Consider the following 24,043-nt stretch of genomic DNA (forward strand, 5'->3'; position numbering starts at 1 on the left):
CTCCGCAGAAGGGGAGACTGCCTCCTGGGTGGTGGGGGGGCGTGCGGGGGCAAGAGTCCCACAGACCCAGGCTCCCACCCCGGCTCTGCCTGAGCAGCTGTGCTCCATCACCACAGACAGCGTGGCCCGAGCCTGCTCCTTCCACCTGTGAGACGGGCTGTCGTGGAGCTGTGTGAGATGATGTACGGCACACAGCTCACGGTCGCCCCTTCCTCACCCTGCACCTGGGCGGAGGTGGGCCTTACGTCACTTCCTGTGGCAGGCCGGAGCCGCCTCAGCGTGGTGCTCCCCGTCCTACGGGGACAATGGTCTCGGGGCCTAACACTAAAAACCCAGGGCCACAGCGACATGGGGCACTAGGTGGAAGCAGGGAGACACTTCTGTTGGGCAAGGCCTTTGAGTTGCCAACTCCAGGGGGCACCACTCACGAGGTAGTCCATGTGTCACCAGGGGGCGCCATTCACGCGGAATGGGATTAGTGCCCCCTGGCATTGAGCAATACGCCAGCACAGCGGCTCAGGGGCCTGCCCTCTCCCCGCCCCAGGCCCTCCCAGCCCCATCCCGCCCGATCTGGGTTACTGCTGGGGAGGCGGGGTCCGCTCGCTACTGAGAGAGGCTTTCCTCCTGTCCTCGATCAGTTCTGGCAAGTCTCCCATGGTGAAGACCATCTTGGGAGACCTCCTCACAGTCCAACCCATCTCAGTGTTTTGGCCGCCCTGATGGCCAGTCTTTGGCTGTATGACTCAACGGACAAGCAGCCTGCTCTGCCCAGAGCTTTCCTTGCCTGGTCACAAGGATGAGGCAGCCCTGGCACCCTGCCCCTTGTGGCTGTTCTCTCGAAGGACAGCTCGAGTCCGCCTCCCATTCCTGTGTGTGCTCCCAGCCTGCCGCTCCTCCACACCCCACTCCCTCTGACGCCCTGGGCTCCTTGAGCATTAGGCCTCTGCTGTCACCGCCATCTTGCCCCAGACGTGCAGAGAGGTACTGTGACCAGGAAAAGGACCTCTGCTCTCTCTCCTCAGTCAACTGGAATCAATGAGAGACCCTCAGATCACTGGTCTCAGATTTCCAAACACTCAGGAAATCGTCAGAACTTGAAGAGCTTCTCTCCTTGAGGGAAAGGATGCTTTTATTTATTTTTAAACAAAATAAGCAGATGTGATCTTGAAGGTGGTTCATTTGGAAGTTATTTTGATCTTCTGGTTCTGTTGTGTCAGAAAACCTATCTGGGTCTGAGTGTACCAAGCAGAGTGGTGAGGAGAGTCACGGGTGGGGGAAGCCTGGCTGGTCTTGGCCTTCAAGAGTGCCCCAGACCTCACCCCAACCCATTTCCAGTCCTGGCTCATATCCTTTACCAGGACACACCAGACCACCAGGCACCCGTGGTTCTCAAGCCTACCTGCCCTCCCTACCTCCTCAAGAGAATGAACCTGCTCTCACTCTGCCCATCCAGATCCTGTTTATCCTTCAAGGCTCAGTTCCAATACCTTCTCTTTCCAGAAGCCCTCCCAGATCCTCTCTCCCCGAAGAAAATAATCTCTTCCTGCTCCGAGATCCCTTAGAACTTGCTCTTCCATCAATGAATGTGTCTCATCTTCCTGACTAGACCCACTGTGCCTCAGAACAAGAACGATGGCCTGCTCATGTCTGCATACTCCCAAGTATGCCCAGCATGGGGCCTGAACACAATAGGTCCTTAATAAACACTGGCCGAATGACTAAAAGTATGGCTGAGCATCAGGAACTTGTTATGATGGATCTGAGTTTTCACTTCTGGACCAACTCCTGTTTTTGCCCAGAAAAGAATGGCATATAATTTTCAAGGGCATAGTGCTGACTTGCTAGAGTAGGGAAAGCCAAGACTCTATGGGCGGAGCTTATAGAATGTAGGAAGGAACAACAAGCCATTTGTGAACTCCTCCTCTGTTTATAGAACTTTGATTATAAATACCCATTTGAATTCTCCCCAAATAGTCCTGGGTTTTCCAATTCTGACATTGCAATGCTAGAAGGCAAGCTCAGACACATATTTCTATATATATCAGTCCTTCTGATCCAAGGGGAAGGCTTTATCTAAACCACCAGCACTGGGACTGAAGTGTAAATGAAAAGATAGTTCGTGGATTTGCCAGCCACTCTTCCATGTTGTGGCCAACAGCCAAGACCAAGTGCCAAGTATGGACACTGAAGCTCTAAGCAGCATCTCCCAGCTGCACTAGGGGAAATCCAGGAGGGAACTTGGGGAATCACCAAGTCTAATCAGATGGTGTTGTGATTCATTATGCTCCAGGCCTCTTAGAACTTGGCACATGAAAAAATACGGCGTTGATAACCTTGGTGGGCAGGTACTGGGGACTGGCTCATTCAGCCTCCATTATCCCATCTTTGTTGGAGACATAAAACGTTGAAAACTACATTTCCCAGACTCCTTTGCAGCTGGGGTTCTGGAGGCAAATTAGGTTTCGCCATTAAGATGCAGCTGCGTGAGATCTGGTGAATAGGTGTGAGGCCGAGCCCACCTTTGTCTGTTTCTGCTAGCAAGCCAGGTCATGAGACATGAGGTCTATTTTTTCTTTTCTTACAGACCCTTCCAGCGTCCATTTTCCACCTTCCTGAGTGCTTCAGGGGCCGTGGTAGTGCTACTGAAAGCAACCACAAAGATGTCTTGATTCCAGCTTCAATCTGAATTGCATTTCCAGGGCATGTCTCAGAGGGAGCAGCACCCCTGCTGGAGGAGTCTGGTATCGTCTTTGGAGGCGTGGCCTTGAACCTGCTCCTTGAGCTCTTCCAGTGATTCTCCTGGCATCTAATTCCCTGCATTAAATCCCTTCCTGCTTAAAATACCTAGAGTGGTTTCTGTTTCCTGAATTGAACGCTGACTAGATATTCTCAACATACAGAAATCCTCCAGGGTTAAGTGCGTTCCTCTGCCTCTGGGGTAGTGGCTGGCGTCCACCTGTCCACAAACAAGGCGGTGCCAGTCCCCACACTGACCTCTTCAGGCCCTTTTCCCTGGCCTACCCACCCCCTGTGGTCCATGGGAAGATGATAGGACAAGCAATTCATGGACTTTCTCAGTAACATCCTTCCCTTGGCCTGTAGGTTCCAGGCTACTACTTCCTTTCTGGTAATTTCATGTAGCCCACTGGACATGCTGAGAAGCTGGCCTGTATTCCTGGACGTTCTGGAAAATCCCCGTAAAAACTCCCATCCGTACCAGCCGCGGGTGCCTCCTCCCCACTGGGGGAGAGGGCTCCAGAGGAGCGAGGCTGGGAATGTCGGACATCTGCATTGCCCCCATGCTTGGTCCCGTCCCAAAGAAAAAGGCGGTTTTTCTCTTCTTGCCATTCCTCTAGGCGAGCTTGGCCACAAGCCTTTCACTGCCAGGGCACGTGTCTGCTGTGCCAGAGGGGGTGGGGGCATGGCTGAAGGAACCCCCTTTGGTCAGCCCCTCTGCCACCGAGATTCCCCCTTGCTGGGTCCAATATCTCTGAATAGCGGTTCTGGAGTGCTCTGGTCCCAGGATCCCCTTTGTACTCTTACATATTATTGAGGCCTCCAAAGAGCTTTTGTTTAAGTGTGTTATTCTACGGCTATTTACTGTATCAGAAATCAAAACAGAAAATGTTTGGGGCGCCTGGGTGGCTCAGTCGGTTAAGCATCTGCCTTCGGCTCAGATCATGATCCCAGGGTCCTAGGACTGAGCCCCGAGTCAGGCTCCCTGCTCAGCGGGGAGCTTCTCCTTCTGCCTCAGTCACTTTCCCTGCGTGCTTTCTCTCTCAAATAAATAAAATCTTAAAAAAAAAAAAAAACACCCCAGAAAATGTTCAAACATGTAAATATGCAAGTTTGCATACATGTAAATATGCAAGTTCAAACATGTAAATATGCAAGTTCACCTTTAGTGTACTGTCATCACCTGTCACATAGCTTCTGGAAAACTCCCCTGGACACATGTGAGAAGATGAGAGTGAAAAGGCAAATAACACCTTATTCTTATGAAAATAATTTTGACCCTGTAGACTCCTGAAGTCTCTGGGACCCCAGGTGGTCCCCAGACCACACTGTGAGAATCACCACCTTAAGACAGGGCTGTACTTGGGCTGAATGTGGGGCTGGACTTCTGCCTCTGGTGGCACACGGTCCAGCCAGTTCTAGAATACTGTGTGGTTTGCATGCACCTTCCCAGCCCAGTGCACTGAGGCTCCTAGCCCCCTTCCCTGCAGCATCCTCACTGCAAGAAAGCCCCAGTGTCCTGGAAGCAAGGGAACGGGCTCTATAACCTGGGGCAGGTCATTACACTTTTTGGGCCTGTTTTTCTCTTAAAGAAGTGGCTTCTAGATATTTCCCATTGTGAGAACCTCTTTTGCTGCTATTTCACAGACTCCCCGTGACAATGGCTCTGTCTACTCTGCAGTGATCTAGAGTGTGGGCTCAGGAGGGAGCCTTCTGGGTTGGGATCCAGCATCACCACCAATAAACTCAATTGTGAGCCTGGGCCCCCTCAGCCTCAGTCGTCCCATCAGTGAAATGGGTATAAATAATAGGACCACCTCACGAGAAATACGCATGGAAGTGCTTAGCCCAGCATTTGGCCCATGGCAAGTTCTCAATAAAGGTGAACTATTATTACTATGTTAGTATCTGTTGATAGAGAAAACACATAATAGCAGAACAGGCTATAGGAATCTGGTCCTATTAAATGCTTCAACTCTAGCTCTTCAAGTGGGGCCGACTCTCCCCTCACCGGCCCTCCAGCAAGTATAAACATGTAAAGATTGCAAAAGCCTGCCAGCAAACTGCCCATCACCCACTCCATCCCAGCTCATAAAACAGACAAAACAAATGCAACCACTATGTTGAGTGTGATCTGGAAGCTGTTTCTGGCAGCGCAGGCTCTCGGCCTTGGCGGTTGAGGATCGCACACGGTGGAAGGGACAAGGAACACAGACTCACCAACACATGACGTGGGGGGGTGGAGGGCATGGAATGACGGCCAGGGACCTGCGCCCCCTGCCCACCCCAAGTGCTGCTGAAACGGTCACACTCGTGCACACCTGCACATCGGGTGGGGGCTGCCGCTGTGACAAACCAAGCCACTTAAAAGGGCCACCGACTGGCAGCATGTGTCTGTGTGCGCGCAAAACAGCGGTGACTGCGACGTGGGACTGTCCAGGAGATGCACCAGTGGGAAAGGGCTTCCACGTGACTCCTCTTTGCTAGGGGAGGAAATGGAAGCGCCCTGGGGCCAAGGGCTCCGCCCAAGGTCACAGAGCCAGTTCAGCAGCACCAGGGAGACCAGCCCCACGTGTCATGACTCAGTTTCTCCTCGTGTCTCTCAGCTAATCATATACCTGAACCTGAGTATATCAAGCCAAGGGTCTCATAAGGCCCTTCGAGAGGACCAGGCCTGCAAAAGCCACTTTTTCCCCCCTTGAAAAAAAAAAAAAATGAAAGAGAATAAACTTCATAAGGTCTTGGTTTTAAAGGTCCCTACAGCCTGGAAAAAAAATAAACCCGGCCCCACTGAGCAAGCATAAGATTTATTGGGATTACAGCCCTATAAGCAATGTCTTAACGACGTGGAACAGGAAACGACTCTAATTTCCAGCTCAAAGCAGGCTCTGTTCTTCCTCGAGGTGGGCGGCGGCCTCGGGGAGAGGGGCAGGTTGCAGGGGGGCACAGGCCTGTAACTGGAGGCTGTGCACCCTGAGCCCGAGGCACGAGAAGGCCCGTGCCTCTGTCCCCCCACCGCCGACCCCTGGCAGGTCTGTCCCCTCTGTGCCCAGCCACGAGGAGCCGGGAATGAGCACGCAGGCAGGCCCCAGACGTGCCCACCGGCTGGGCAGGGCCTGGAGACCTGGCCTGAGCTCAGCCCTGGGAAAACCGGGCGGCGGTTTCTTCACTTCCAGCCTTGGCAGGGAGTGCAGAGGGCTCTGGGCGCGGGCCTGGCTCCGGGGGCTGCAAAAGGGTTTGGGGGGGTCCTTGCCGCCTTCGTCTTGCTCCCTAAGGAGATTGCCCCCTTCCCCAGGAAGCTCAGCCCACCCTGCCTGTGAGCACCCTCAGTCCAGGAGAGGAACCTCACGGCGGCCAGCCAGTCTCCCACCCTCAGCCCTATATTCTCCCCCTGAATCTGCGCCACCTTCGGATGGAACCACTGCCAAGCACTGGGGTGCATGGGGCCATCGCCCTGCTGCATCACCCTTCTCCTAGCTCCCGCTATGGACGGGGTCTGGGCTGGGGCCATAGAGTGGCAGCATCAGGAACCAGCAAAGAGGCCCCGCTCTGCCCAATCGAACGACAGCTCTGCAGGCAAAGACTTCTCTGGGAAGGTCAAGTCAGCTCTCCCACGCCGGCTCTGAGGCCTTCACCATCGGTCGTCTAAGATTTGAGAGAGCCACTGTGGCCTAAACACCAAGCCAAACCGTCCATGCAGAAAAAAAGCCACCGTGTCCCACTGAAGTCAGAGGCAACTCCCAGCACAAAGGAAGCAATTCTAGTCTGGTTCACATCTTGGACTAATTAATTTTCTAGAATTGCTTGGTAAACCAGAGTGGTTTGGCCCAGCTGGGAGTCAGAGTAGGTAAGCACCTCCTCTGACCCCCAGGCCTATGTTCTCCAGCGCCCGCACTCTGCCCAAGCACCTGAGCTGACCCACGGCAAAGCCTCCACGTGGGGTCAGAGGACTGGGGTCGGAGGCCGAGCTCAGGGCTTGCTGAGGGGGAAATACTCTTTTCTTATTAAAACTCATCTGTTATGGATTAGAGGCCTAAAAAATCCTCTACTTGCCCAGATATACATATGGATATAAATTTAGAATATAACCAAGTCATGATTAGCCGTGAGCAATTTCTCTGCCTCTTCCCAGGGACTTGCCCCTCAGGCCCCATGGGAGCCTAAAAGTGGGCAGTGGGATGGGAGGTCAATCAGGTGACAACTGGGGCATCTTGGCTTGGCTCCCAAGGCGTGCGGGAATAACAGAAGAACACTAACAACTAACATTTCTAGAGCATGCTAAGCACCTGGCGCTCTTTTAAGCCCCTCATACCTATTGACTCGTTTAACCCTCATATCGATGTTACGAAGCAGCTACTATTATTACCCCCATTTCACACATGGGGAAACCGAGGGCTAGCGAGGTGGACTACCTTGCCCCAGATCACGCACCTCGATAAATGACAGAGCTGGGATGAGGTCCCGGGCTGTGTACCCCAGCCCCCAGCTCCAGCACAGAGCATTCTGCTGCCGCTCAGCTTAGGAAATCAGCTCTGGTCCTCCACTTTCCAGACCCTTCCCCATCTCCCTCATCTTAGGGATGAGGAGTTTTAGGCACAATAACCATATCTTTTGTCACCCAAACTGGCCCACTTCTGAGAGGAAAACGGAGAATTGTTGCCAATCACACTGGGCAGCGAACTGTCTCAGACAAACCAAAACATCTGGTCACCATAGCGGGAGGGTAAAGCACACGGCGGGCTCACGCCGTCCCCTCGTGCCCACCCCGAAGCGGCTCTCCATTCTGCCCCCCAGCCCTGTGCCTTCGCAGTCCCTACCCTATCGGTCATCATTTCATTTGCGTGTGAGCCTGCTTTCTCTTCAGACTATAATCTCTCCAAAGGCAGCGACTTTTGCTCACTGACATCTCCCACCCCTCAGCACAGGGACCCACGTTAGAAACGCAATCTTTGAATCTGTAAACGTGCGGCACGTTCCTCCCTCCTGGCGGCAAAGCCCTCGGCTGCAACCGTGTTTTCAGGGGTCCGCTCTCACTCCAGAACTCTCTGTGGGGCCCCAGAGTTCTTCCCAGGGGGCTCCATGTGCTACGGAGTCGAGGGCATCAGGCCCAACTCTCTACAGGCAAAGGAGCTCGTGAAATGGGGACCGACTTCGTCTTTCATTCTTGGAGGCTTGAGTTGGCTTGGGTATTGGCAAATGGTTGTCTTCAGAAAAAGAAAATACTTCCCGGATAAAAAGCCCACCAGGGGTGCCTGGGTGGCTCAGTCGGTAAAGCCCCTGCCTTTGGCTCAGGTCAGGATCCCAGGGTCCTGGGATCGAGTCCCGCATCGGGCTCCCTGCTCAGCAGGAAGCCTGCTTCTCCCTCTCCCACTCCCACTCCCCCTGCTTGTGCTCTGTCCTTCTCTCTCAAATAAATAATCTAAAAAAAAAAAAGAAGACAACCATTTCACAGGAGAATTTTCGACCCAGGAGCAGTGTCCCGGGGGCGGGGCTCCGCTGACCGGGGGTGACCTCCCGCAATTTCGGGGCGGGGGGCGGGGCGAGGATGCTGGGGGAGCCTTACTCCGGGAGGGAGGCAGCAGACGTGCTTCTGCAGATGTCTGCGTGCTGCTGCGCCCTGGTGGAGGGGACACAGCCATCTGTCTTCGGTAACTGGGCCTGCGTCCAGGGTGGCATCTCTGTGGGCAAGCCGGTACAGATTCCAGGGCAGGGCCTGCACGCAGGCCACCACCCCACCGCCCTGTCGTGCCGCAGGGAGGGTGCTGGGAGCTCCGGGGCGCCGGGCCCGTTTCCCAGGTGCCAGCTCCCCGCGTGGCGGCCGGTGCGCAGGCGGCTGGCCCAGCAGGCCACAGTGACACTGCTCCCCACGCCCCTGGCGGGGAGCCGTGTCAAAGCAGGCCTCTCTCCACCTCACTGGGGTGTGGCTGCCTTGGCCTAGCCGCCACACCTCATCTGCAGAGCTGCCATGGGCAAGAGACCCACCTTCTTCACCTCCGCTCGGCATCCGGGATGGCTGACGAGAGACCACAAACTCTTCCACCGTATGGAAGCCAGACGGGCAAGGCCTCCAACCTGTTCACACACACAGCACGGGCCCTTGCCACCACCCATCAGCCTCTGCTGACAAGGCAGCCTTGGGAGGATGCTGTGGCTTAGCTGTTCTGCTTATTTCTCTCTCAGACACCCGGGACAGGGAGGGGGCAAGGTCTTTTGTTCAGGGTCTCTGGATGGTCTTCCTGTTTGGATTCAGCTGAGTATAATCACACAAAATTTACCTCTCTCCCCTCCACAGTCTAAGGCAAAAAAAGATGACGCACTCACACTGTCAGGTAAAGAGTTTCTAGAAACTTCTAGAAGGAGGTAGAGGCATGGGGTTCTTGAGGCCTGACAGAGGCGTCAGGGGGTAATCCCTGATTGGCAGTGAGTGGCTTTGACTCGCGTCATAAATAGCGGTGCGCCCAGCCACAGGGATAGGAAAAGATGGTGCGGGCTCCCAGGACTGACCTTGCTTTCCGCACCCACATCCCAACTGCAACTTCGAAAAAGACTCTGGCACTGGCTTCTGGTCAGTAAAGCCACATTGCTATGATTTGTTGAGGACCTACTACGTGCTGAGCAGGCATGAGGCCACTGTGCACACATGACCCTATTTCTAATACAGCCACCCTGCAGGGCAGGTCTAATTGTCAGTGTGCATTTTACAAATGTGGAGGCTGAGGCTTTGAGGGGTGGGGACACAGACCCAAGGTCACATAGCTAACCACTGGCAAACTGTTCGGCTTTAAAAGGAAAAACAAACAGATTCTGGGGTCTTTCGCGAGAACAAACTGCCACACACAGAATGCTCTGAGTCTGCCATCTGGCTGAAACCCGGGAAGCGGGCAGGGTAGACAAAGGGCTGGCCTCAGTGGTTCCCCCAGGCCAGCTTCTGCACCTACGGCCTCATCAGCCCTGAAATCAGCAGGGAGCGGGAGGCCGGACTGGGCCCCAGAGCCTCAGGGGTATTCTCCAGACCTCTGAAGAGACTTTCCCCCAAATGTCCAATATGAAAGCAGCAAAGTGGGGGCAAGTCCCAGGTGGCTGTCCCGTCCCAGGTGGTCGGTCCTGTGGGAGGAGGGGGATCCCTGTGTAGAGCTGTGTGGCAGGCAGGAGGAGTGGGCCAGAGAGCAGCCCGGCCGGCCTGCAGACATCACCTGAGCTGCTCTCCTGTCCCCTTGGTGCTTGGGACGTCAGCGGCTCAGCCCTGGAAGCCACCGTTGAGAAAGCGAAGTCCATTCCCTGTAGAGCTGGGATTTCCCAGCACACCAAGGCTCCATACTGCAGACAAAGGGGATTGTTACAAAAACACAGCCGATGAATGAAGCCCCCAGGCCCGGTGGCTCCCACCCAGTCTTCTTTTCTGTGAGGACCAGTGGCCCCAACAATGGGGCAGGAAGTCAGCCGCAACAGGCAGCCCCCGGGGGCACTTGTCAACGGCAGGGCCGGGATCCTGCCCGGTCTCCATCCCCCGTTATCTGGCACCGCCGCTTCCTTTGTCTGCCCCCAATCCCTGGCTCATTCCTTGTCAGAGGCTGGACAGATGCCCACCGTCAGGCTGGCCACCGTGAGCCAGCACACTCTCGTCCGCCCAGGAAGAGGCCCCAAGTGGTTGAGCGCAGGCTGCCTACGTCTCGCTGGGTAGAGGCGGCGCTGCCCAAGAGACCCGGCTCCCAGGGTCCTGCCTCCTCTCTCCTGGGAGGTGGGAGGGACACTACACCCCCGATGATGTGAACGCTGTGCTCTTATAATCAGGCCTCCCTGCCTGAGCTCCGATCTGCCTCTTCCTACTTGGGACCTTGGCTGCCCCTCTGACCCTCTCCAGGCCTCAGTCTGCTCATCTATAAATGGGAACAGTAACAGCTTTCTCCAGGAGCTCTCGTGAAAATCTATCAGAGAGCCGTGTACGTAAAGTGCTTTATAGACTGTGAAGCTTTGACTAGATGCTTCCGGCCTGTGTGAAATACATCAGATCGTCTCATTCCCCAGCTGAAACCTAGTAACCGCAGCCCATCTTGTGGGGGCACCAGGGCCAAACCAGCAAGCAAGGGGCCAGGGTACCCCAGTAACGGTGGAGAGTGTCTGACCCTCAGTCCGCTTGGTCTTTGAACCAATGGGTGGATGAAATCCAGTTTTTAAAGTTTTCTTCAATCCTTGGATGGTAGGTTGTGATAAATCTGAAGTTTGTACACATCTCTGTCCAAAGCAGGCCTCACTTAGTCCTTTGTGACATGTGGTCTACTTCATCTTCTCTGTCACTCGCCTGGCTCCCTGGCTTCTGTCAGGGTTGAGTTGAAGGAATTTACAGGGACTGAGGGCGTGTATATGAGAGGGAGAGAAAACATGCTTTTCTTTTTAGATTTATTTATTTTAGAGAGAGCGGGAGAGTGAGCAGGGGGAGGGTGGAGGGGTAGAGGGAGAGGGGGAGAGAGAATGTCCAGCAGACGCCCCACTGAGCGTGGAGCCTGACACGGGGCTCCATCTCACGACCCTGAGACCATGACCTGAGCCAAAACCAAGAGTCAGCCGCTTAACTGACTGAGCCAGCCAGGCGCCCCAAGAAAACATGCATTCTGAGTATACGTGACTTTTTTAAATTCACCATTGTTTCTGGATTATTTATGCATTAAACACGATTTAGTTGTTTTAGGCCTTCCATAAGGTTGACGAAAACAGTAATTACACAGATAATAACAGCTACCATGTCTGAAGAGCTTACTCTGTGCTAACTCCTTTAGATGTATAACCTCCCATGACTGCCACAAGAACCTCTGGAAGTAGATCAAGCCATTCTCCAGTGAAAGCTGAGAGGCTGAGGCCAGAGAAATGAAATAAGCTGCCCAAAGTCAGCCAGCTCGGAACTGGCAGAGACCCCATGCTGCGGTTGTTCTGACACCAGAGTCCAACTTTCAGGCTCCTGTTTCATTAACTGAACAACTTAGCTAACAGCCTACTATGTGCCAGGGACTGTTCTCTGTGCCGGGCACACAGTGGGAACAAAGGCTATCTATGGTGCTCACATTCTAGAGGGTGGGGAGTGGGGGGCGGACAAGTAAGCAGACAGATGCGTAGCCGCCAGGTATCAGTGGGCCGAGGAAGGTGCTCTGGAGGAAAGCAGCAGTGGGTAAAGTGACGGCGAGGGACCAGGCGTGGGAGGGACCGTCGCTGCCCACAGCAGACCATAAGCAAGCCCCTTCCGAGGTGACTGGGGGCGCCAGTCCGGGGAACACGGGGAAACGGGTACTAATTCACCCAATCACTATTCTGACTTCTTTGACTTCCACTTTGAGTAAGCAGATGGGAATTTAATGCACAGAAAGGGGGAGAGGAAAAGAGAAAAAAGAGCTTAACATTGCAAATCTTCTTGAAATGGTATTTAAGGGAACCCTAAGTCAGTCCCATCAAGCCCCCACTGCCATCATCTCTATTATTTGATAAGAAAACACTTTCGCAAGCTGAGCAGAAGATTAACGAGCCCACTTCTTCAGACTGAGCACACAGCCTATCCGTGGCGCTTCCTATTTATGTAAAGTGCTCGGCTGAGGGGAGACATCCCCCCTTCTGCATCTGGAATGGAACAAAGAGGCGCCTCTCCTCGCTTTGTACCTCTCTTGTACGGGGAGTATTTCCCCAGAACCTGGGGGGTGCCCCTTGGAGGCAGAATCTGGAAGCACAGGAACCAGTAGATATGGCTCACTTTACACAGGGGGGAAACTGAGGCTCAGACGGGAAGCTGGACTTGCTCAGATCCCAGAGCCAGAGAGGCAGAGGGGCAGGAACTGGACTTGACCCTCAGGCACCTCTGAGGATGTACTTTTCCACTGGAGAGCTGCTCTAGCCCCACCTGGACGTATTAGCCTAGACACGCAGTCAATAAGAACTTGAAAAAACAAACACCAAATTCTCGTGATTTTAAAATGTAGATCCAGTTTTGTCATGCAATACATACTTTGAAACAACGAAGTCCTTCGGTGACTTTTGCTGCCCCATGCCACTTGGCCTGTCCCCATCTTCCTGTGGCTGTCCTTTAAGGCCCTGTTAAAATCCCGCTGCTCTGATGCCCTCCCCGAGCCCGCCAGGCCCCTTGAGATCCCCCTGAATATGGCCATGGTGAGGATGACAGAGCATCCTGTGCTCCAGGAGCTGCTCCAAGGGCTTTTGTTATATTAACTCGATCCCCACAATACCCCTGTTAAGAAGAGACCAAGGCACAGAAGCTAAATGACATGCCCAAGGCCATCCTGTTTGTCAGCGGCAGAGCTGGGATCGACCCTGGCCGGCTGCACAGCCGGAGCGCCGACCTACACGTGATCATGCAGCAGGTGGGTTTTGCTCATTCTTGGTCTCCTGTCTTGGTCCAGCCTCCCTCATGAGGCTGGAGACTCCAGCACAGAAGGCACTCTTCATAGTTCTCTCATATCCCTTCCCCACTGAGCGTCAGAAGTACAGGAAGAAACGTGGGTTAATAAGCAAAGCACTGAAGATGGTATCTGCCACTTGGAATGTGCTCTCTAAATGCTGGTCAGGGCAGTGCTTGTAAGGAGTCATGTTACTAGTTGCATTATTAGTAGTAGTTCAGTTAGTAATATCAGTATTAGTAATAGCAGTCACGTATTAGCAGTACTTGAGAACCACCTTTTAAGAAATGCCATTCTAGGTCAACGAAGAGAGCCCACTCTGGGTGTCAAACATGTGTCATCTAAACACGTTTCTGACCAATAATGAGGAGGAGGGTGGCAGCCGACATTTAATACGTATTTTTTATAAGCCAGGCACTGAGCTCAGCGCTTCGCCATATTATCTCGTTTACTGCCAGTGGCCATCATACCTTCGCCATTTTCCCAACGAGGAAACTGAGGCCTGGAAAGATGAGCTGACCAGCCATACTGCTGGAAGACAGCAGAGAGAACACCTCCAGGGGGACCCGAGAAGCTCGTGGAATCTTTCTCCTCTTGGGCGGGATCTAAAACCCCAGGGGTGGACTTCGGGGAGAGTGAGGGGACCTGTAACGGCTGGCGCCTTGGCTGGAGTCACCGCTTCCAAATTCTGTTCACACACTTGCTGGAAACTTCTTGACTAGCCTGACATGGAACGGAGCAGTGAAGAGCAGGGCCAGACACACGCCGTCTTCCACCAGGACCTCACCCGGACGACAGTTTCGTCCTCTGAGCAGCTCCGGAGCCTGAGCAGAGCTAGTGCTCTGGGAACTGCATCCTCAGATGACTATCAAACCAGCACATTGGGCCCCTGGTCCCTCCTGAAGTTGTCCGGTGGAGCAGAACCACAGACCGGACTGCTCTAGGCTGGGGCGCTGGGCTGTTCGGTAGGAACGCCTCTCTTCCCAGCATCAAGGCAAGCAGAGTTGGAAGGGCTGCCCGCCCTCTGCTCTTCTTGCTCTCGGCGGGGTCCGGGCACTGAGTGAGGCAGGCTGGCATGAGGGCAAAGAAGAACCAGCCAATCACAGCAAGCACCGAGCCAGAGGACGGGGCCAGAACCCTCCAGGCCAAACTGAGCCCTCTCCTTATCTCGGCCCATGTGGCCCTGGCTTCCCTGCAGCTTCGTCCTGCCCCCCCCAATTCCTTCTTCTCTACCACACTGCTCCTGTCTTGGCTGGGGACCCTGTTCTCCCCTGCCTCGCGGTCTCTGCATGCTGCTCCCTCTGCCCAGTACAAGTGGTCATGCTAATCATCGTAGTAGCTCATATGTGGCATTTACTGTGTCCCAGGTCCTGTTCTAGAATGTTAGGAATGTGAGCTCACTTAGACCTCGCACCTTACAAGTGATCGTAAGGACTATGTGTTGGCGTTCTATAGAACCGAGCTTTGGAGGAACCTACTGGCCGGAGGCTCTAAAATCACTAAGTGGTAAGTCCGATCTGAAAGGCACATGTTTCAATACAGTCCCCTCCGCAGACAGGGCTCTGGCAGGCTAGGAAGTCATGACGCCGGACACTTCCAGGCTCTGTCTCCCATCAGACTCTGGCTCAGCTCCCACGCTCCTCCTGGCTGAGCGTCCTGGGCCTCGGCAGCCCCCAAGCCTTCTGAGTGTACTTCCCGCCACCAAGGGGCGCCAGGCGGGGCCGGGGAGACGCCCGGGCTCCAGCAAACGCACTGGTCTGTGGACAAGTGGCCTGCTGTCATTCCTAGGATTCCCAGATAGTCTCCGCTGCTGGTGCCATCAGATCAGATGCACCTGGGAATGCCACCTGCTGAGCCCGGGCCCTCCAGCACCCGAGGTTCTGAAGCAGAAAATTGGTTCGTGTCCTGTGCGCCTCAGCCCTCTCTGCACCGCGAACTGTCTGTCTCCCTCGTGGGCTCTGCTTGATGACGCTTTCCTCCAGCAATGTGCTGATGAGCTGGCAGACCTCCTGCCGCTCCTGGGTGTCCATGCTGCCTGCCTCCCCCCTTCCCAGACGCCTCGTCCCCAGGAGGATGATGGCCAAGGAGGTATCTTCCACCCAGGATGCTCTTTCGGCTAGCTCATCCCTCCGCCTCCAGGCACGACTAGCAAGGACCACACTTAGCCAGATGGCTGTCCATTCTCCTCCAGACCTTGGGGGAAGGAGGCTCCCCCATCTCCATGGGCAACCCTGGATCTCTGACAGCAAGTTCTTTCACTTTTCAAGCTTGGTCTCAGGTGATGACATGCCCTGCAGGGCAGCAGCTGTGACTAATCCTGTGTTTGAGACCCTGCCTCGTGCCTCGCCCGCGCCTGTGATGCAGAGCTGCCGGGCAGGAAAGGCGCTCTGGGAGGGTGCAGGGAGGTTCCATCTGTGAGGCTCTCCCAGGGTGGCAAGGGACGGGTGCTGGGAATGCACAGGCAGGTGGGGCTGGGATGGCTCCGGGAGACCCACCCGGGGAGCCTTGAGAGCTTGAGGACCAGGGCTTAGCAGCCGGGTGGGGCAGCTGCAGCTGGGCACGGTGAAGGGCAAGGGCTTTGAGGTCGGAGAGACCTGGTTCAAATCCCTGCCCAGCCACTTAGCAGCTGGGTGGCCCCTCCGGCCTCGTGCCTTCATTTGTAAAATGGAGGTCATTCTAGCACCTACCTTGCTGATCTGTGGGGCACAAAAGAAACACAGGTAGGCAGAAAGGCCCTCTAGAAGAGCTGGCTACCTTATATGTGTACTGCACTTCGTCCTCCCCGCTTTACAGGTGAGGCGCCTGGAGCGTGGAGGGGCCTGTGCGGGAGGCTGGACCAGGGTCGAGGCCTCGGGGCCAAAGCCTGGGCTCCTTTCCCTAGCACTGCTGGCTCACTGTTACGGCACACACCAGTATGCTAGAGGGCCCGACTGTCCCTTGCAAAGCCACCCCGCCTGCCTACCCTGGACTCCTACTGTTTCTGCAGCTCCTTCCTCCCACCACCTCCCCTCCCACACCCAGAGCAGGAGGCTCTGGGGAGACGGCGCCTCCTGGAGAGATACTAAAGCCCGACTGAGCCGTGCGGACGCAGCACGTGACTTAGCAGGGAAGGCCGTGATGAGCCTCACACAGAGAGAGGAACGCATGTCCCACCCCTTATCAGCATGGATGGGGTCACACGGCCTCCCGTGGGAAGGAAGAAGGGCCATTTCCTCCAAGCAGAAATCTCTGAGCACAGACCTGGGTGGCATCATCAATGCTACCATGTGGTCAAACCCATGCCACCAAACTGAGCTCCTTAGCCTCTGTGAGCAAGGCAGTGGGAAGAGATCACTAAATCCCCACAGACCCAGAACTCCCCAAGCCATCCACTCCCTGAACAGAGGCCTGTGGGACCCCATTCCGCCATCACACCGGCAATCAGAGGCTCTGGATTCTGGCTGGGTGCACTTGGCCCCCACACTCCTCACATGGGACAGAGGGAGGAACTTCAAGAGTCAATGAAGTGGGGGTATAGGGGGCAGAAAGAGACAGCCAGCCATCCCCAGACTCACAAAAGCAAAGCTCTGTCGCCCTGGAGCCAAGTCCGGCTATCTGTGTGTACAGACAGGAGGTTTCCCCAGAGCTCTGGCGAGGATACCAGCGTGGCGGTGCCTTGAGGAGACATGGGGCTTCGCCTGCCGTGGAATGTGAGCTCGGTGGCCCCCAGGAAGGGCCAGCCAGGCTCCCCAGGGCCTGCCCCATCCGACGGAGTCCAAGCATGGCAGGATCCCCTTCAGTAGCCAGGAGCCGGGCCACCACACGGCTGTCAGGCTGTCTGCCAGCCTGGGTATTTTTAGGGTGTCCTCCTTTTTGTGCCCAAATCTGAAATGTCTGGATACTTTTTTCCTAATGGTGGTTTCAATTCCTCATGTATCTAATATTCATTCGAAATGATTCATGGAAAAATGCCTTAGCTACCAATTTTTTTGTGCCACAGACAGCGTGGATGTTAAATAATGAGATATCTACACACACACGCATGTTACCACTGAAGCTCAGCTACTACGATCACGTCCAGACAACAGCCCAGGTCATACAGAAACCCCGCTGCTGTGTTGTAGAGCACTGGGGGCCGGGAATTCTCCCAGGAGGAAGGTCAGAGGGCAGACACCGAGACAGCCAAGGGGTTCTGGGCACGACGGCTGCAGAGGAGCACCTCCCTGGCCTGCCCCGCAGCCAACGGCCACGGTCACCGCCAGAGGGCCAAGCGGCCCAGGCCAGGGCAGTGGGCCCAAAGAAGGCTCCTCATCTTCTCCCAGACACCTTTGCTTGGGTGATCGGGCCCCGCCTAGCACCCTTGGGACCTCACCAAACAACCAGCGAGTCCCCTCGCCCACCCTTCACAGGTTTTCCTTGCCCTTTCTCCCACCCAGCCAACTCTGGAAACCACAGCAATTTCTCCACAAAGCAGAAACAGCTGCGGCTTAGGGCCTCTGCTCTGGTTCCACCTTCCTGCCGGGCACTTCCTTCAGGAAGCCTGGAGCCTCCCCCTGCTGCCTTCTTGCTCGGGGTCAGGCCCAGAGTGACTTACCTGGGCCCTGCATCCGCTGTCCATCTCCAAGACGATCTAATAATGACACTGGTTATCATCAAGCAGTGGCAGCCTTTACTGGGAACCTACTACGTGTGTGTCCCTGGGCCACGGCTGCTTTAGGTCTCCTGTCTCACAGTCCTGCACGTGTACTGGTTGTGAACAGAGCCTCTGTGGCCTTGGCAAGTTATCAAATCTCTCTCTGCCTCCACTTCCTCATCTGTCAAATGGGGCTGTGAAGCACACGCATTTCCTATGGGTACACATGCCAAGTGCTCAGCACGGTGCCTAGCGCCTAGTAAGCGCTCAGGAAATGTTGACCCTCACGATTCAGTCCTTACAACTGCTTCATTACCACCTCCCTGTTTATAGCAGAGGAGGTGGAGGCTCAGGGAGGTCTGAAACCTTGCACAAAGTTCTCAAGGTCCATGAACGGTGTTTGTGCCCAGACCCCTTGACTCCTGGGCCACGACATTCCCAGCCTGCAACGTTTGCCATGTGTCCACAGGATTTCCCATATTTTCACGATGGCTGTTTTGAATGAGCTGCGGTGCACCGCACCTTTGTTTTCTGTGACCGTGGGGGCAACAGAGAAGGGCCTGGCCGGGGAGCGGGCGTGAGTACCGCAAAGTTGATGAGACCCAGTGCCTCTCCAAGGCAGCAGGCCAGCTGGGGTGGGGGCCTGGGAAAGCAGTAGCCTTCGCTCTTCGAGGCTGTAGGCCATCTTCCTCCACCATGTGGCACAGAGCCCCTCAGGCTCGCTCCCTCTCCGGGGCCTGCGGAGCGCTGGAATGCGTGCCGATGGTGCTTTCTAAACCAAGGGCACGTCCTCCTTACTTCCAGGACCTTTAAGCATGCAACTCTTGAGCCCCTGGACAGACCCTGCCGGATGGCCATGTTAGCTACAAGGCGAGGCTCATGCTAGCATATATGATGTTCTGGGCAAATTATAAAAAAGCATCCTCTCTAGGGAGAAAAATTTTAAAAGGCAGCAGCCCTCTGAGTAAGACCAACTAGAAAAGGTACCTGGTCTTTAGGCTGACATGACCCTGTGTTTGTCTCCCACTCGTGCCCCTCACTGGGTCCCCTTGTGCAGTGCAAAACCTTCAGATCTGTTCTTAGCAGCCCTGCTCCCAGCTGGGGAAGGGTTAGGATCCTGTAGAGAGAGCAGCAGGCCTGGGTCCTGGGGCTATTCAACCACTAACCTGCCAGAGCCACGATGCTCTCGTCCGTAACCTGAGTGGACGGGGCAGGGCAGAGCAGACCTTAGATCCCCACCGACAATGGGAACGGTGGCATGGCCACGATCACAGGAGGTGACGGCTACCATCGACGGAGGGCCCGCTCCCACCCAGACGCTGTCCTGAGCGCTTTTCCCCAGGGCCCTCACTCGCTCAGTTCTCACTAGCACCTTTCCCAGCAGCTGTGAATACCTGCTTTTATCAAAGGGGCGACTGAATGTCAGCGAGCCCAGGAAGTGACTGTTAGAGCTGGAGCGCCCGAGACAGAAGCCAAAATCCATTCTGAGCCTCGACAACCCCAGGCCACCCCTGCCCAGGGTGAACAGCATGACCGCACGCCAGGGCCAGGCCACCTGCTGAGCAGCCCCAGGGAGACCCCTACCGTTCGTTGTTCAGCGCCATCCTCGGGGGGTCCAGGTTGGGGTTCTCCATGGACTCCATCTGTGGACAGCGCAGGAAGTAGTAGAGCGTGTGGAGGGCGTCAGGGGACCAGGTGATGGGCTGGGGCGGCTGGCGGGCCTGGCGGGCGGGGCTGGAGCCCGGGCAGAGCGGGCGGCGCCCCTGCATGTGGTGCATGGCGCGGGACACCAGGTCACCTGCGGGGAGGGCGGAAGAGAAAAGAAGTCTGAGTTCACCGGCCCCATCCTTCCAAGGCTCCTGTGGCTCCCCTGGCCGCGGCGCGGAATTACCGTTTCCCCCAGAGCCAGCAGGCGGAGGTAGAGACTGTCACCTGAGACATACACCAGCAATTTCGTCTTCCTTTCCCTGCCAGGCTCGCCCGAACAGCCGCGCTACAGACTTGGCAGGGCCGGTCTCCTTCAGAACTTATGCTAATGTGGTTTCTCTTTCAACACCCCCACTCCCTCCACCACCCCGTGGGCCTTTCCCCAGCCCTTTGACCCAGGGAGCCCCGGCCTCTGACACGCAGCGCCAGGCTGCACGGTGGCCTTTCCCTGGGCCATCCTACCCAAAGCCCAGGCGCCTCCACAGGGCAGGTCCCTCCATCTCCAACACATCGGGTTAGATGACCGTGGTCACTGGCCCTGAGTACTCAGTGTGTGCTGAGTGTTCGGCTTCCAGAAATGGGCTCTCATTTGACCCTTTTAACACTGGAACCCAGTATTATCCCCATTTTACAGGTGAAGAAATTGAGGCTTATCTGGTAAACAAACACTTAACTGACCCCCTACGTTTCCCCAGTTACAGGGAAGCCAAGGTCACAGAGCTTAACCAGCCAAGGTCCTGTGGCTAGTAAATGGCAGGGTCTAGATATGAATGCAGGCATGAACTGAACTGTGACCCAGGCCTGACCCACTGAAGTCTGTGGGGTCCTCAGGTCCCCATATCCTGCACGGTGTTACTGCCCAAGTCAAGTCTTTTCAATATCCCACTGGCCTGGGACAGGAAATGTCCCATCATTGTGTGAGGCCACAATGCTGAGACAGGATGGGCCACACAGCCCCAGGCACCTGCGGGCTCCTCTGTTCTGGGAAGAGTGGCACCCTTCCATTCTCCTCAGGCCTGAGAACTGAGGGGGGCCTTGCCTGGGGGCCAGCTCCCCCCCGCCCCCTCGCCATGGCAGTTCCTTAGAGATCGCCCCTTCCAGAGAAAGCCTCTGGACAAGGCTGGCCCTAAGGTGAAAGAAAAGAGCTGGTTTTAATCTGGTGAAGGGCATTCAGTGAGCGGCAGAACCAGGTCACTTATTCAATTAACCTTCATGATACAGCCTCCGTGAGTCTGGTTCTCTACTCCCCTGCGTCCCTAGCACCCTGCCCGGGTCTCCTGCATGATAGGCCCCCCCCCCCCAAACATTTACAGAATCATGAAATAGCCTTACACATCCATTTCATTTTAAAATACAGCTTCTGGTGGGGCTTGACTTGAGCCCATTAGCGGCCAAGTTCTCCTAGGACAGCCTCAGCGACGGTGTCTGGCTTCCGAGCAGGGAAAATGACATCCCTGGAGTTGGAGATCTCCACTAGGAAAGAGACCTCCATGCCCCGCTCCCCTTCATCTCTCCACACCTGACTCTGCTCGTCCCTGTGACTGTAGCTCAGCTGCCTGGGCACCTCGTGACTTATGGACACCTGGCTCCCATCCCCAAGACTGATTTAATTGGTCTGGGCATCCTCTTTTGTAGAAGTTCCCTTGGTGACTCTCATGTGCAGTGAGGTTACGGAATCACCAGGTTAATGGACGAGAGCCCAGATTCCAGAGTCAGCCACGCCTGGCTTCCAATCAGGGCTCTGCTCTTTCCAACCATATGCCTTACAGAAGTTTCTCATCAGAGCCTCCATTTCCTCATCTGTAAAATGGAATCTACCTATCTAACCTCAAAATTGTGAGGATTCAAGTAAATAAGTGTAAAACACACAACATCATGCTTGGCAGAGTACTTGGTAAAGATGAAATAGAACACCATTATCATTAATGCCCTATTACTATTATTCCTCTATCCTCCAGGCCACCTTCCACGCTGCTCTTCCTTCCAGGATTCTTTTCCAGACAGTCAAGCCTTGCCCCACATTTCCCAGGATGCGAGGAGTCTGAGCCCTGAGATGCCGGGTCCCAGCCCTGCCCTCGGGCTCCTGGGTGGCAGAAACTGGCATCGACAACCCCCAGACCAACCCGCCTCACGCCAGCTAGTTGTAGAGCTAAGTTAGCTGCAATCAGCTGAAACCTGGCTTCCATTTCTCCAGGTCAAAATGTCGTAACTTTTGGCAGCATCACAGGACCACAAGGAGGAGAAGTCAGAGAGTCCCTGATAGCATCCAAGAGAGACCTTGTGGAAACACTTCAAAGGCTTGACAAGGGAGAAGCCATTATCATTAATTATGTTTATGATTGTTTTATTGTTATTGGTGTAGAACCCTCTGGCAGCACTTACCAGCCAGAATCAAGGAAGAAATGGAAGCGACTCTTAAGCATTCCCTAAAAGGAAGCGGAGTACAAAGAGAGGCCTTCCAAAGATTTGGGGTCGGGGCAGGGGGAGGACCACAAAGGCAGCAGAATGGCCACTGGAGATGCAGGTCCCCGGCTTCTCCGCTCCAGGCCCAGTTGCATGCCATCAGTCTCTCAGAGACCAAGAAGCAGATGCCTGCAAACAACTCTGATCACACATACAAAAACTCACACCGCTCGGCAGTCCTCCTTTAGGGCCAAAGCCAACCGCTCGCCTTGGGTATTCTCCCCGGGGGGGATCTTCCTCCCTGCCACCTCATATTTTCTAGGCTCAAGAGATGGGAAAAATAGACTATATCTCATCTAATCTCCACAACTTCCCCGTGAGGGAGGTATTTCCATTTTACAAATGAGGAAACAGGCTCCGAGAAGTTAAATGATTTGTCCCGGCTGTACTAGTAAGTGAACCAGCCAGGACTCGACCTGGGGACCCTGAATCCCAGACGCATGCTCTGGGCCATGGCTCCATGAAAGTGGTCTGTGCACTGGGACAGGGCTGTAAACTGTTTGTTACTGTTTGTGATTGGGTCAAAATAAGCTAATTTTAGAAACTGAGAGTGAGCTTTAAAAAAGTCTCACAGCAATTTGACAGAGTGATCTAATAATTTTTTAAAAACTGGCTTGCTTTTTACATGTCTTTGGTTTCATGTTTCTCGACATGCGTTTTCTATTCTATTTTACAAAGATTTCAGTCTGCAACAGAGTCGGGGCATGGCATCCGGGTACGTCACCACAGCTGACTTGAGAAGTCATGGCCCAGACTGGCCTGCACTCTTGCTTTCGTGCAGGTGAGCGCTCAGAGCTGCTCCAGAAATGTCTTTGTACTTGAGATTCAGCTGATCCCAAGCTCGATGAAACCTCAGTCTGAAGCCCAGAAATGCCCACAAGGCACAGAAAAGCAAGCCCGCACTGCTGGCTGATCAGGAGAGCCTCGGTGAGAGGTGCTGCGGGCTCCTCATCTCTCCAACCCTCATGATGAGCCATCAAATAAAAGCAGGCAAGATCTGCAAGGTAACTCTGTCTTCAAAATGAGGCCTATGCCATCTGGCTACCTTTAAAAAGAAATGCTTAGGTTTATCTTGTACTCCCTCCCATTTACCTTTCCGTGGGGAGAGAGGGACAGAGAAAAATACAAGTGCCTACATTCCCTGTGCAGCTGGGCCTGATAGAAGAAACTTCCAAACCCACCTGGCAGGCTGGTCCTGGCTAGGTGCAGGGAATAAATGCATGTTAAACCTGCGGTAAACTTTTAGGTACAAGGAGCTCAGTGCCAAGTATCACTAGCCTCATTAAGTTCTTTAGTCTCAGAGAGAAAATCTGCATTATCTGCCTCCACCTTCGTCTCCTCCCTCCTTCACTGTGGGTTAGCAAAAACCCTGGTTTCAGGGTGGGGAGGTGGGGCAACATGGCATATGATCCAGCCTGTTCAGTCATCTGTAAAAAGATGCGAAGGGGATGCTTCTTTCCTTTGCCCCAAGGAGCTGGGCCAGTGTGTGGGCCCATCTTTGGTGGGTTTTGGGAGGCAAACACTGGACAATACAGAACTCATTCCTTTACACACACACACACATACACACACACACACACACAGCATCATGTACTATTCTAATTGTGGGAATATGGTACAGCAGGGAATAAAACAGAGAAAGTCTATTCTCATGAAGCTGACATTCTAGTCAGGGAAAAGAAATGACAAACTATTTACAAGTAAATATACGATACATTTTAAGTGGTGACCAGTGCTTTGAATGAACTAAAGTTGTAAGGGGGTGGAGACTGAGGAATGAGAATGGGGTGCTCATCTATACAGCGGATGCTCAGGGAAGGCCTGTCTAATAAGGTATCATTTGGGCAGAGACTTGAAGAAAATGAAATGAAGCACCAACATAGTCGGGTATCTGGGGGAAATGGTCACGGGCACAGGGAAGAGCCAGTGCAAAGACCCCGGGGAGGGAGGATCTTGGCCAGGAGGCCAGGGTGGCGGGAGCACGGTCCACAAGAGAAGAGTAGTAGGTGACGAAGCCAGATCATATATTGGATTTTGGGCTATGGGGAGGATTTTAGATTTCACTGAGTGAGCTGGGAAGCCATGGAGGATGGAGGGGTTATTGAGCAGATGAGTGACACAATCCAATTTG

General features: G+C 54.5%; 1 protein-coding gene across 1 annotated transcript in view; it reads right to left on the minus strand.

The window, feature by feature from the left end:
* The window catches only part of ABTB2 (ankyrin repeat and BTB domain containing 2), a 169,613-nt gene that overhangs the window by 19,232 nt on the left and 126,338 nt on the right, over window positions 1-24,043 (minus strand). Inside the window, exon 3 of the mRNA XM_032413893.1 lies at window positions 19,327-19,540. Within this exon, the coding sequence (XP_032269784.1) occupies window positions 19,327-19,540 (214 nt within the window). The remainder of the gene's footprint in view (window positions 1-19,326; window positions 19,541-24,043) is intronic.

This window comes from Phoca vitulina, unplaced genomic scaffold (assembly GCF_004348235.1).
Source record: "Phoca vitulina isolate PV1807 unplaced genomic scaffold, GSC_HSeal_1.0 scaffold16, whole genome shotgun sequence".
NCBI lineage: Eukaryota > Metazoa > Chordata > Mammalia > Carnivora > Phocidae > Phoca > Phoca vitulina.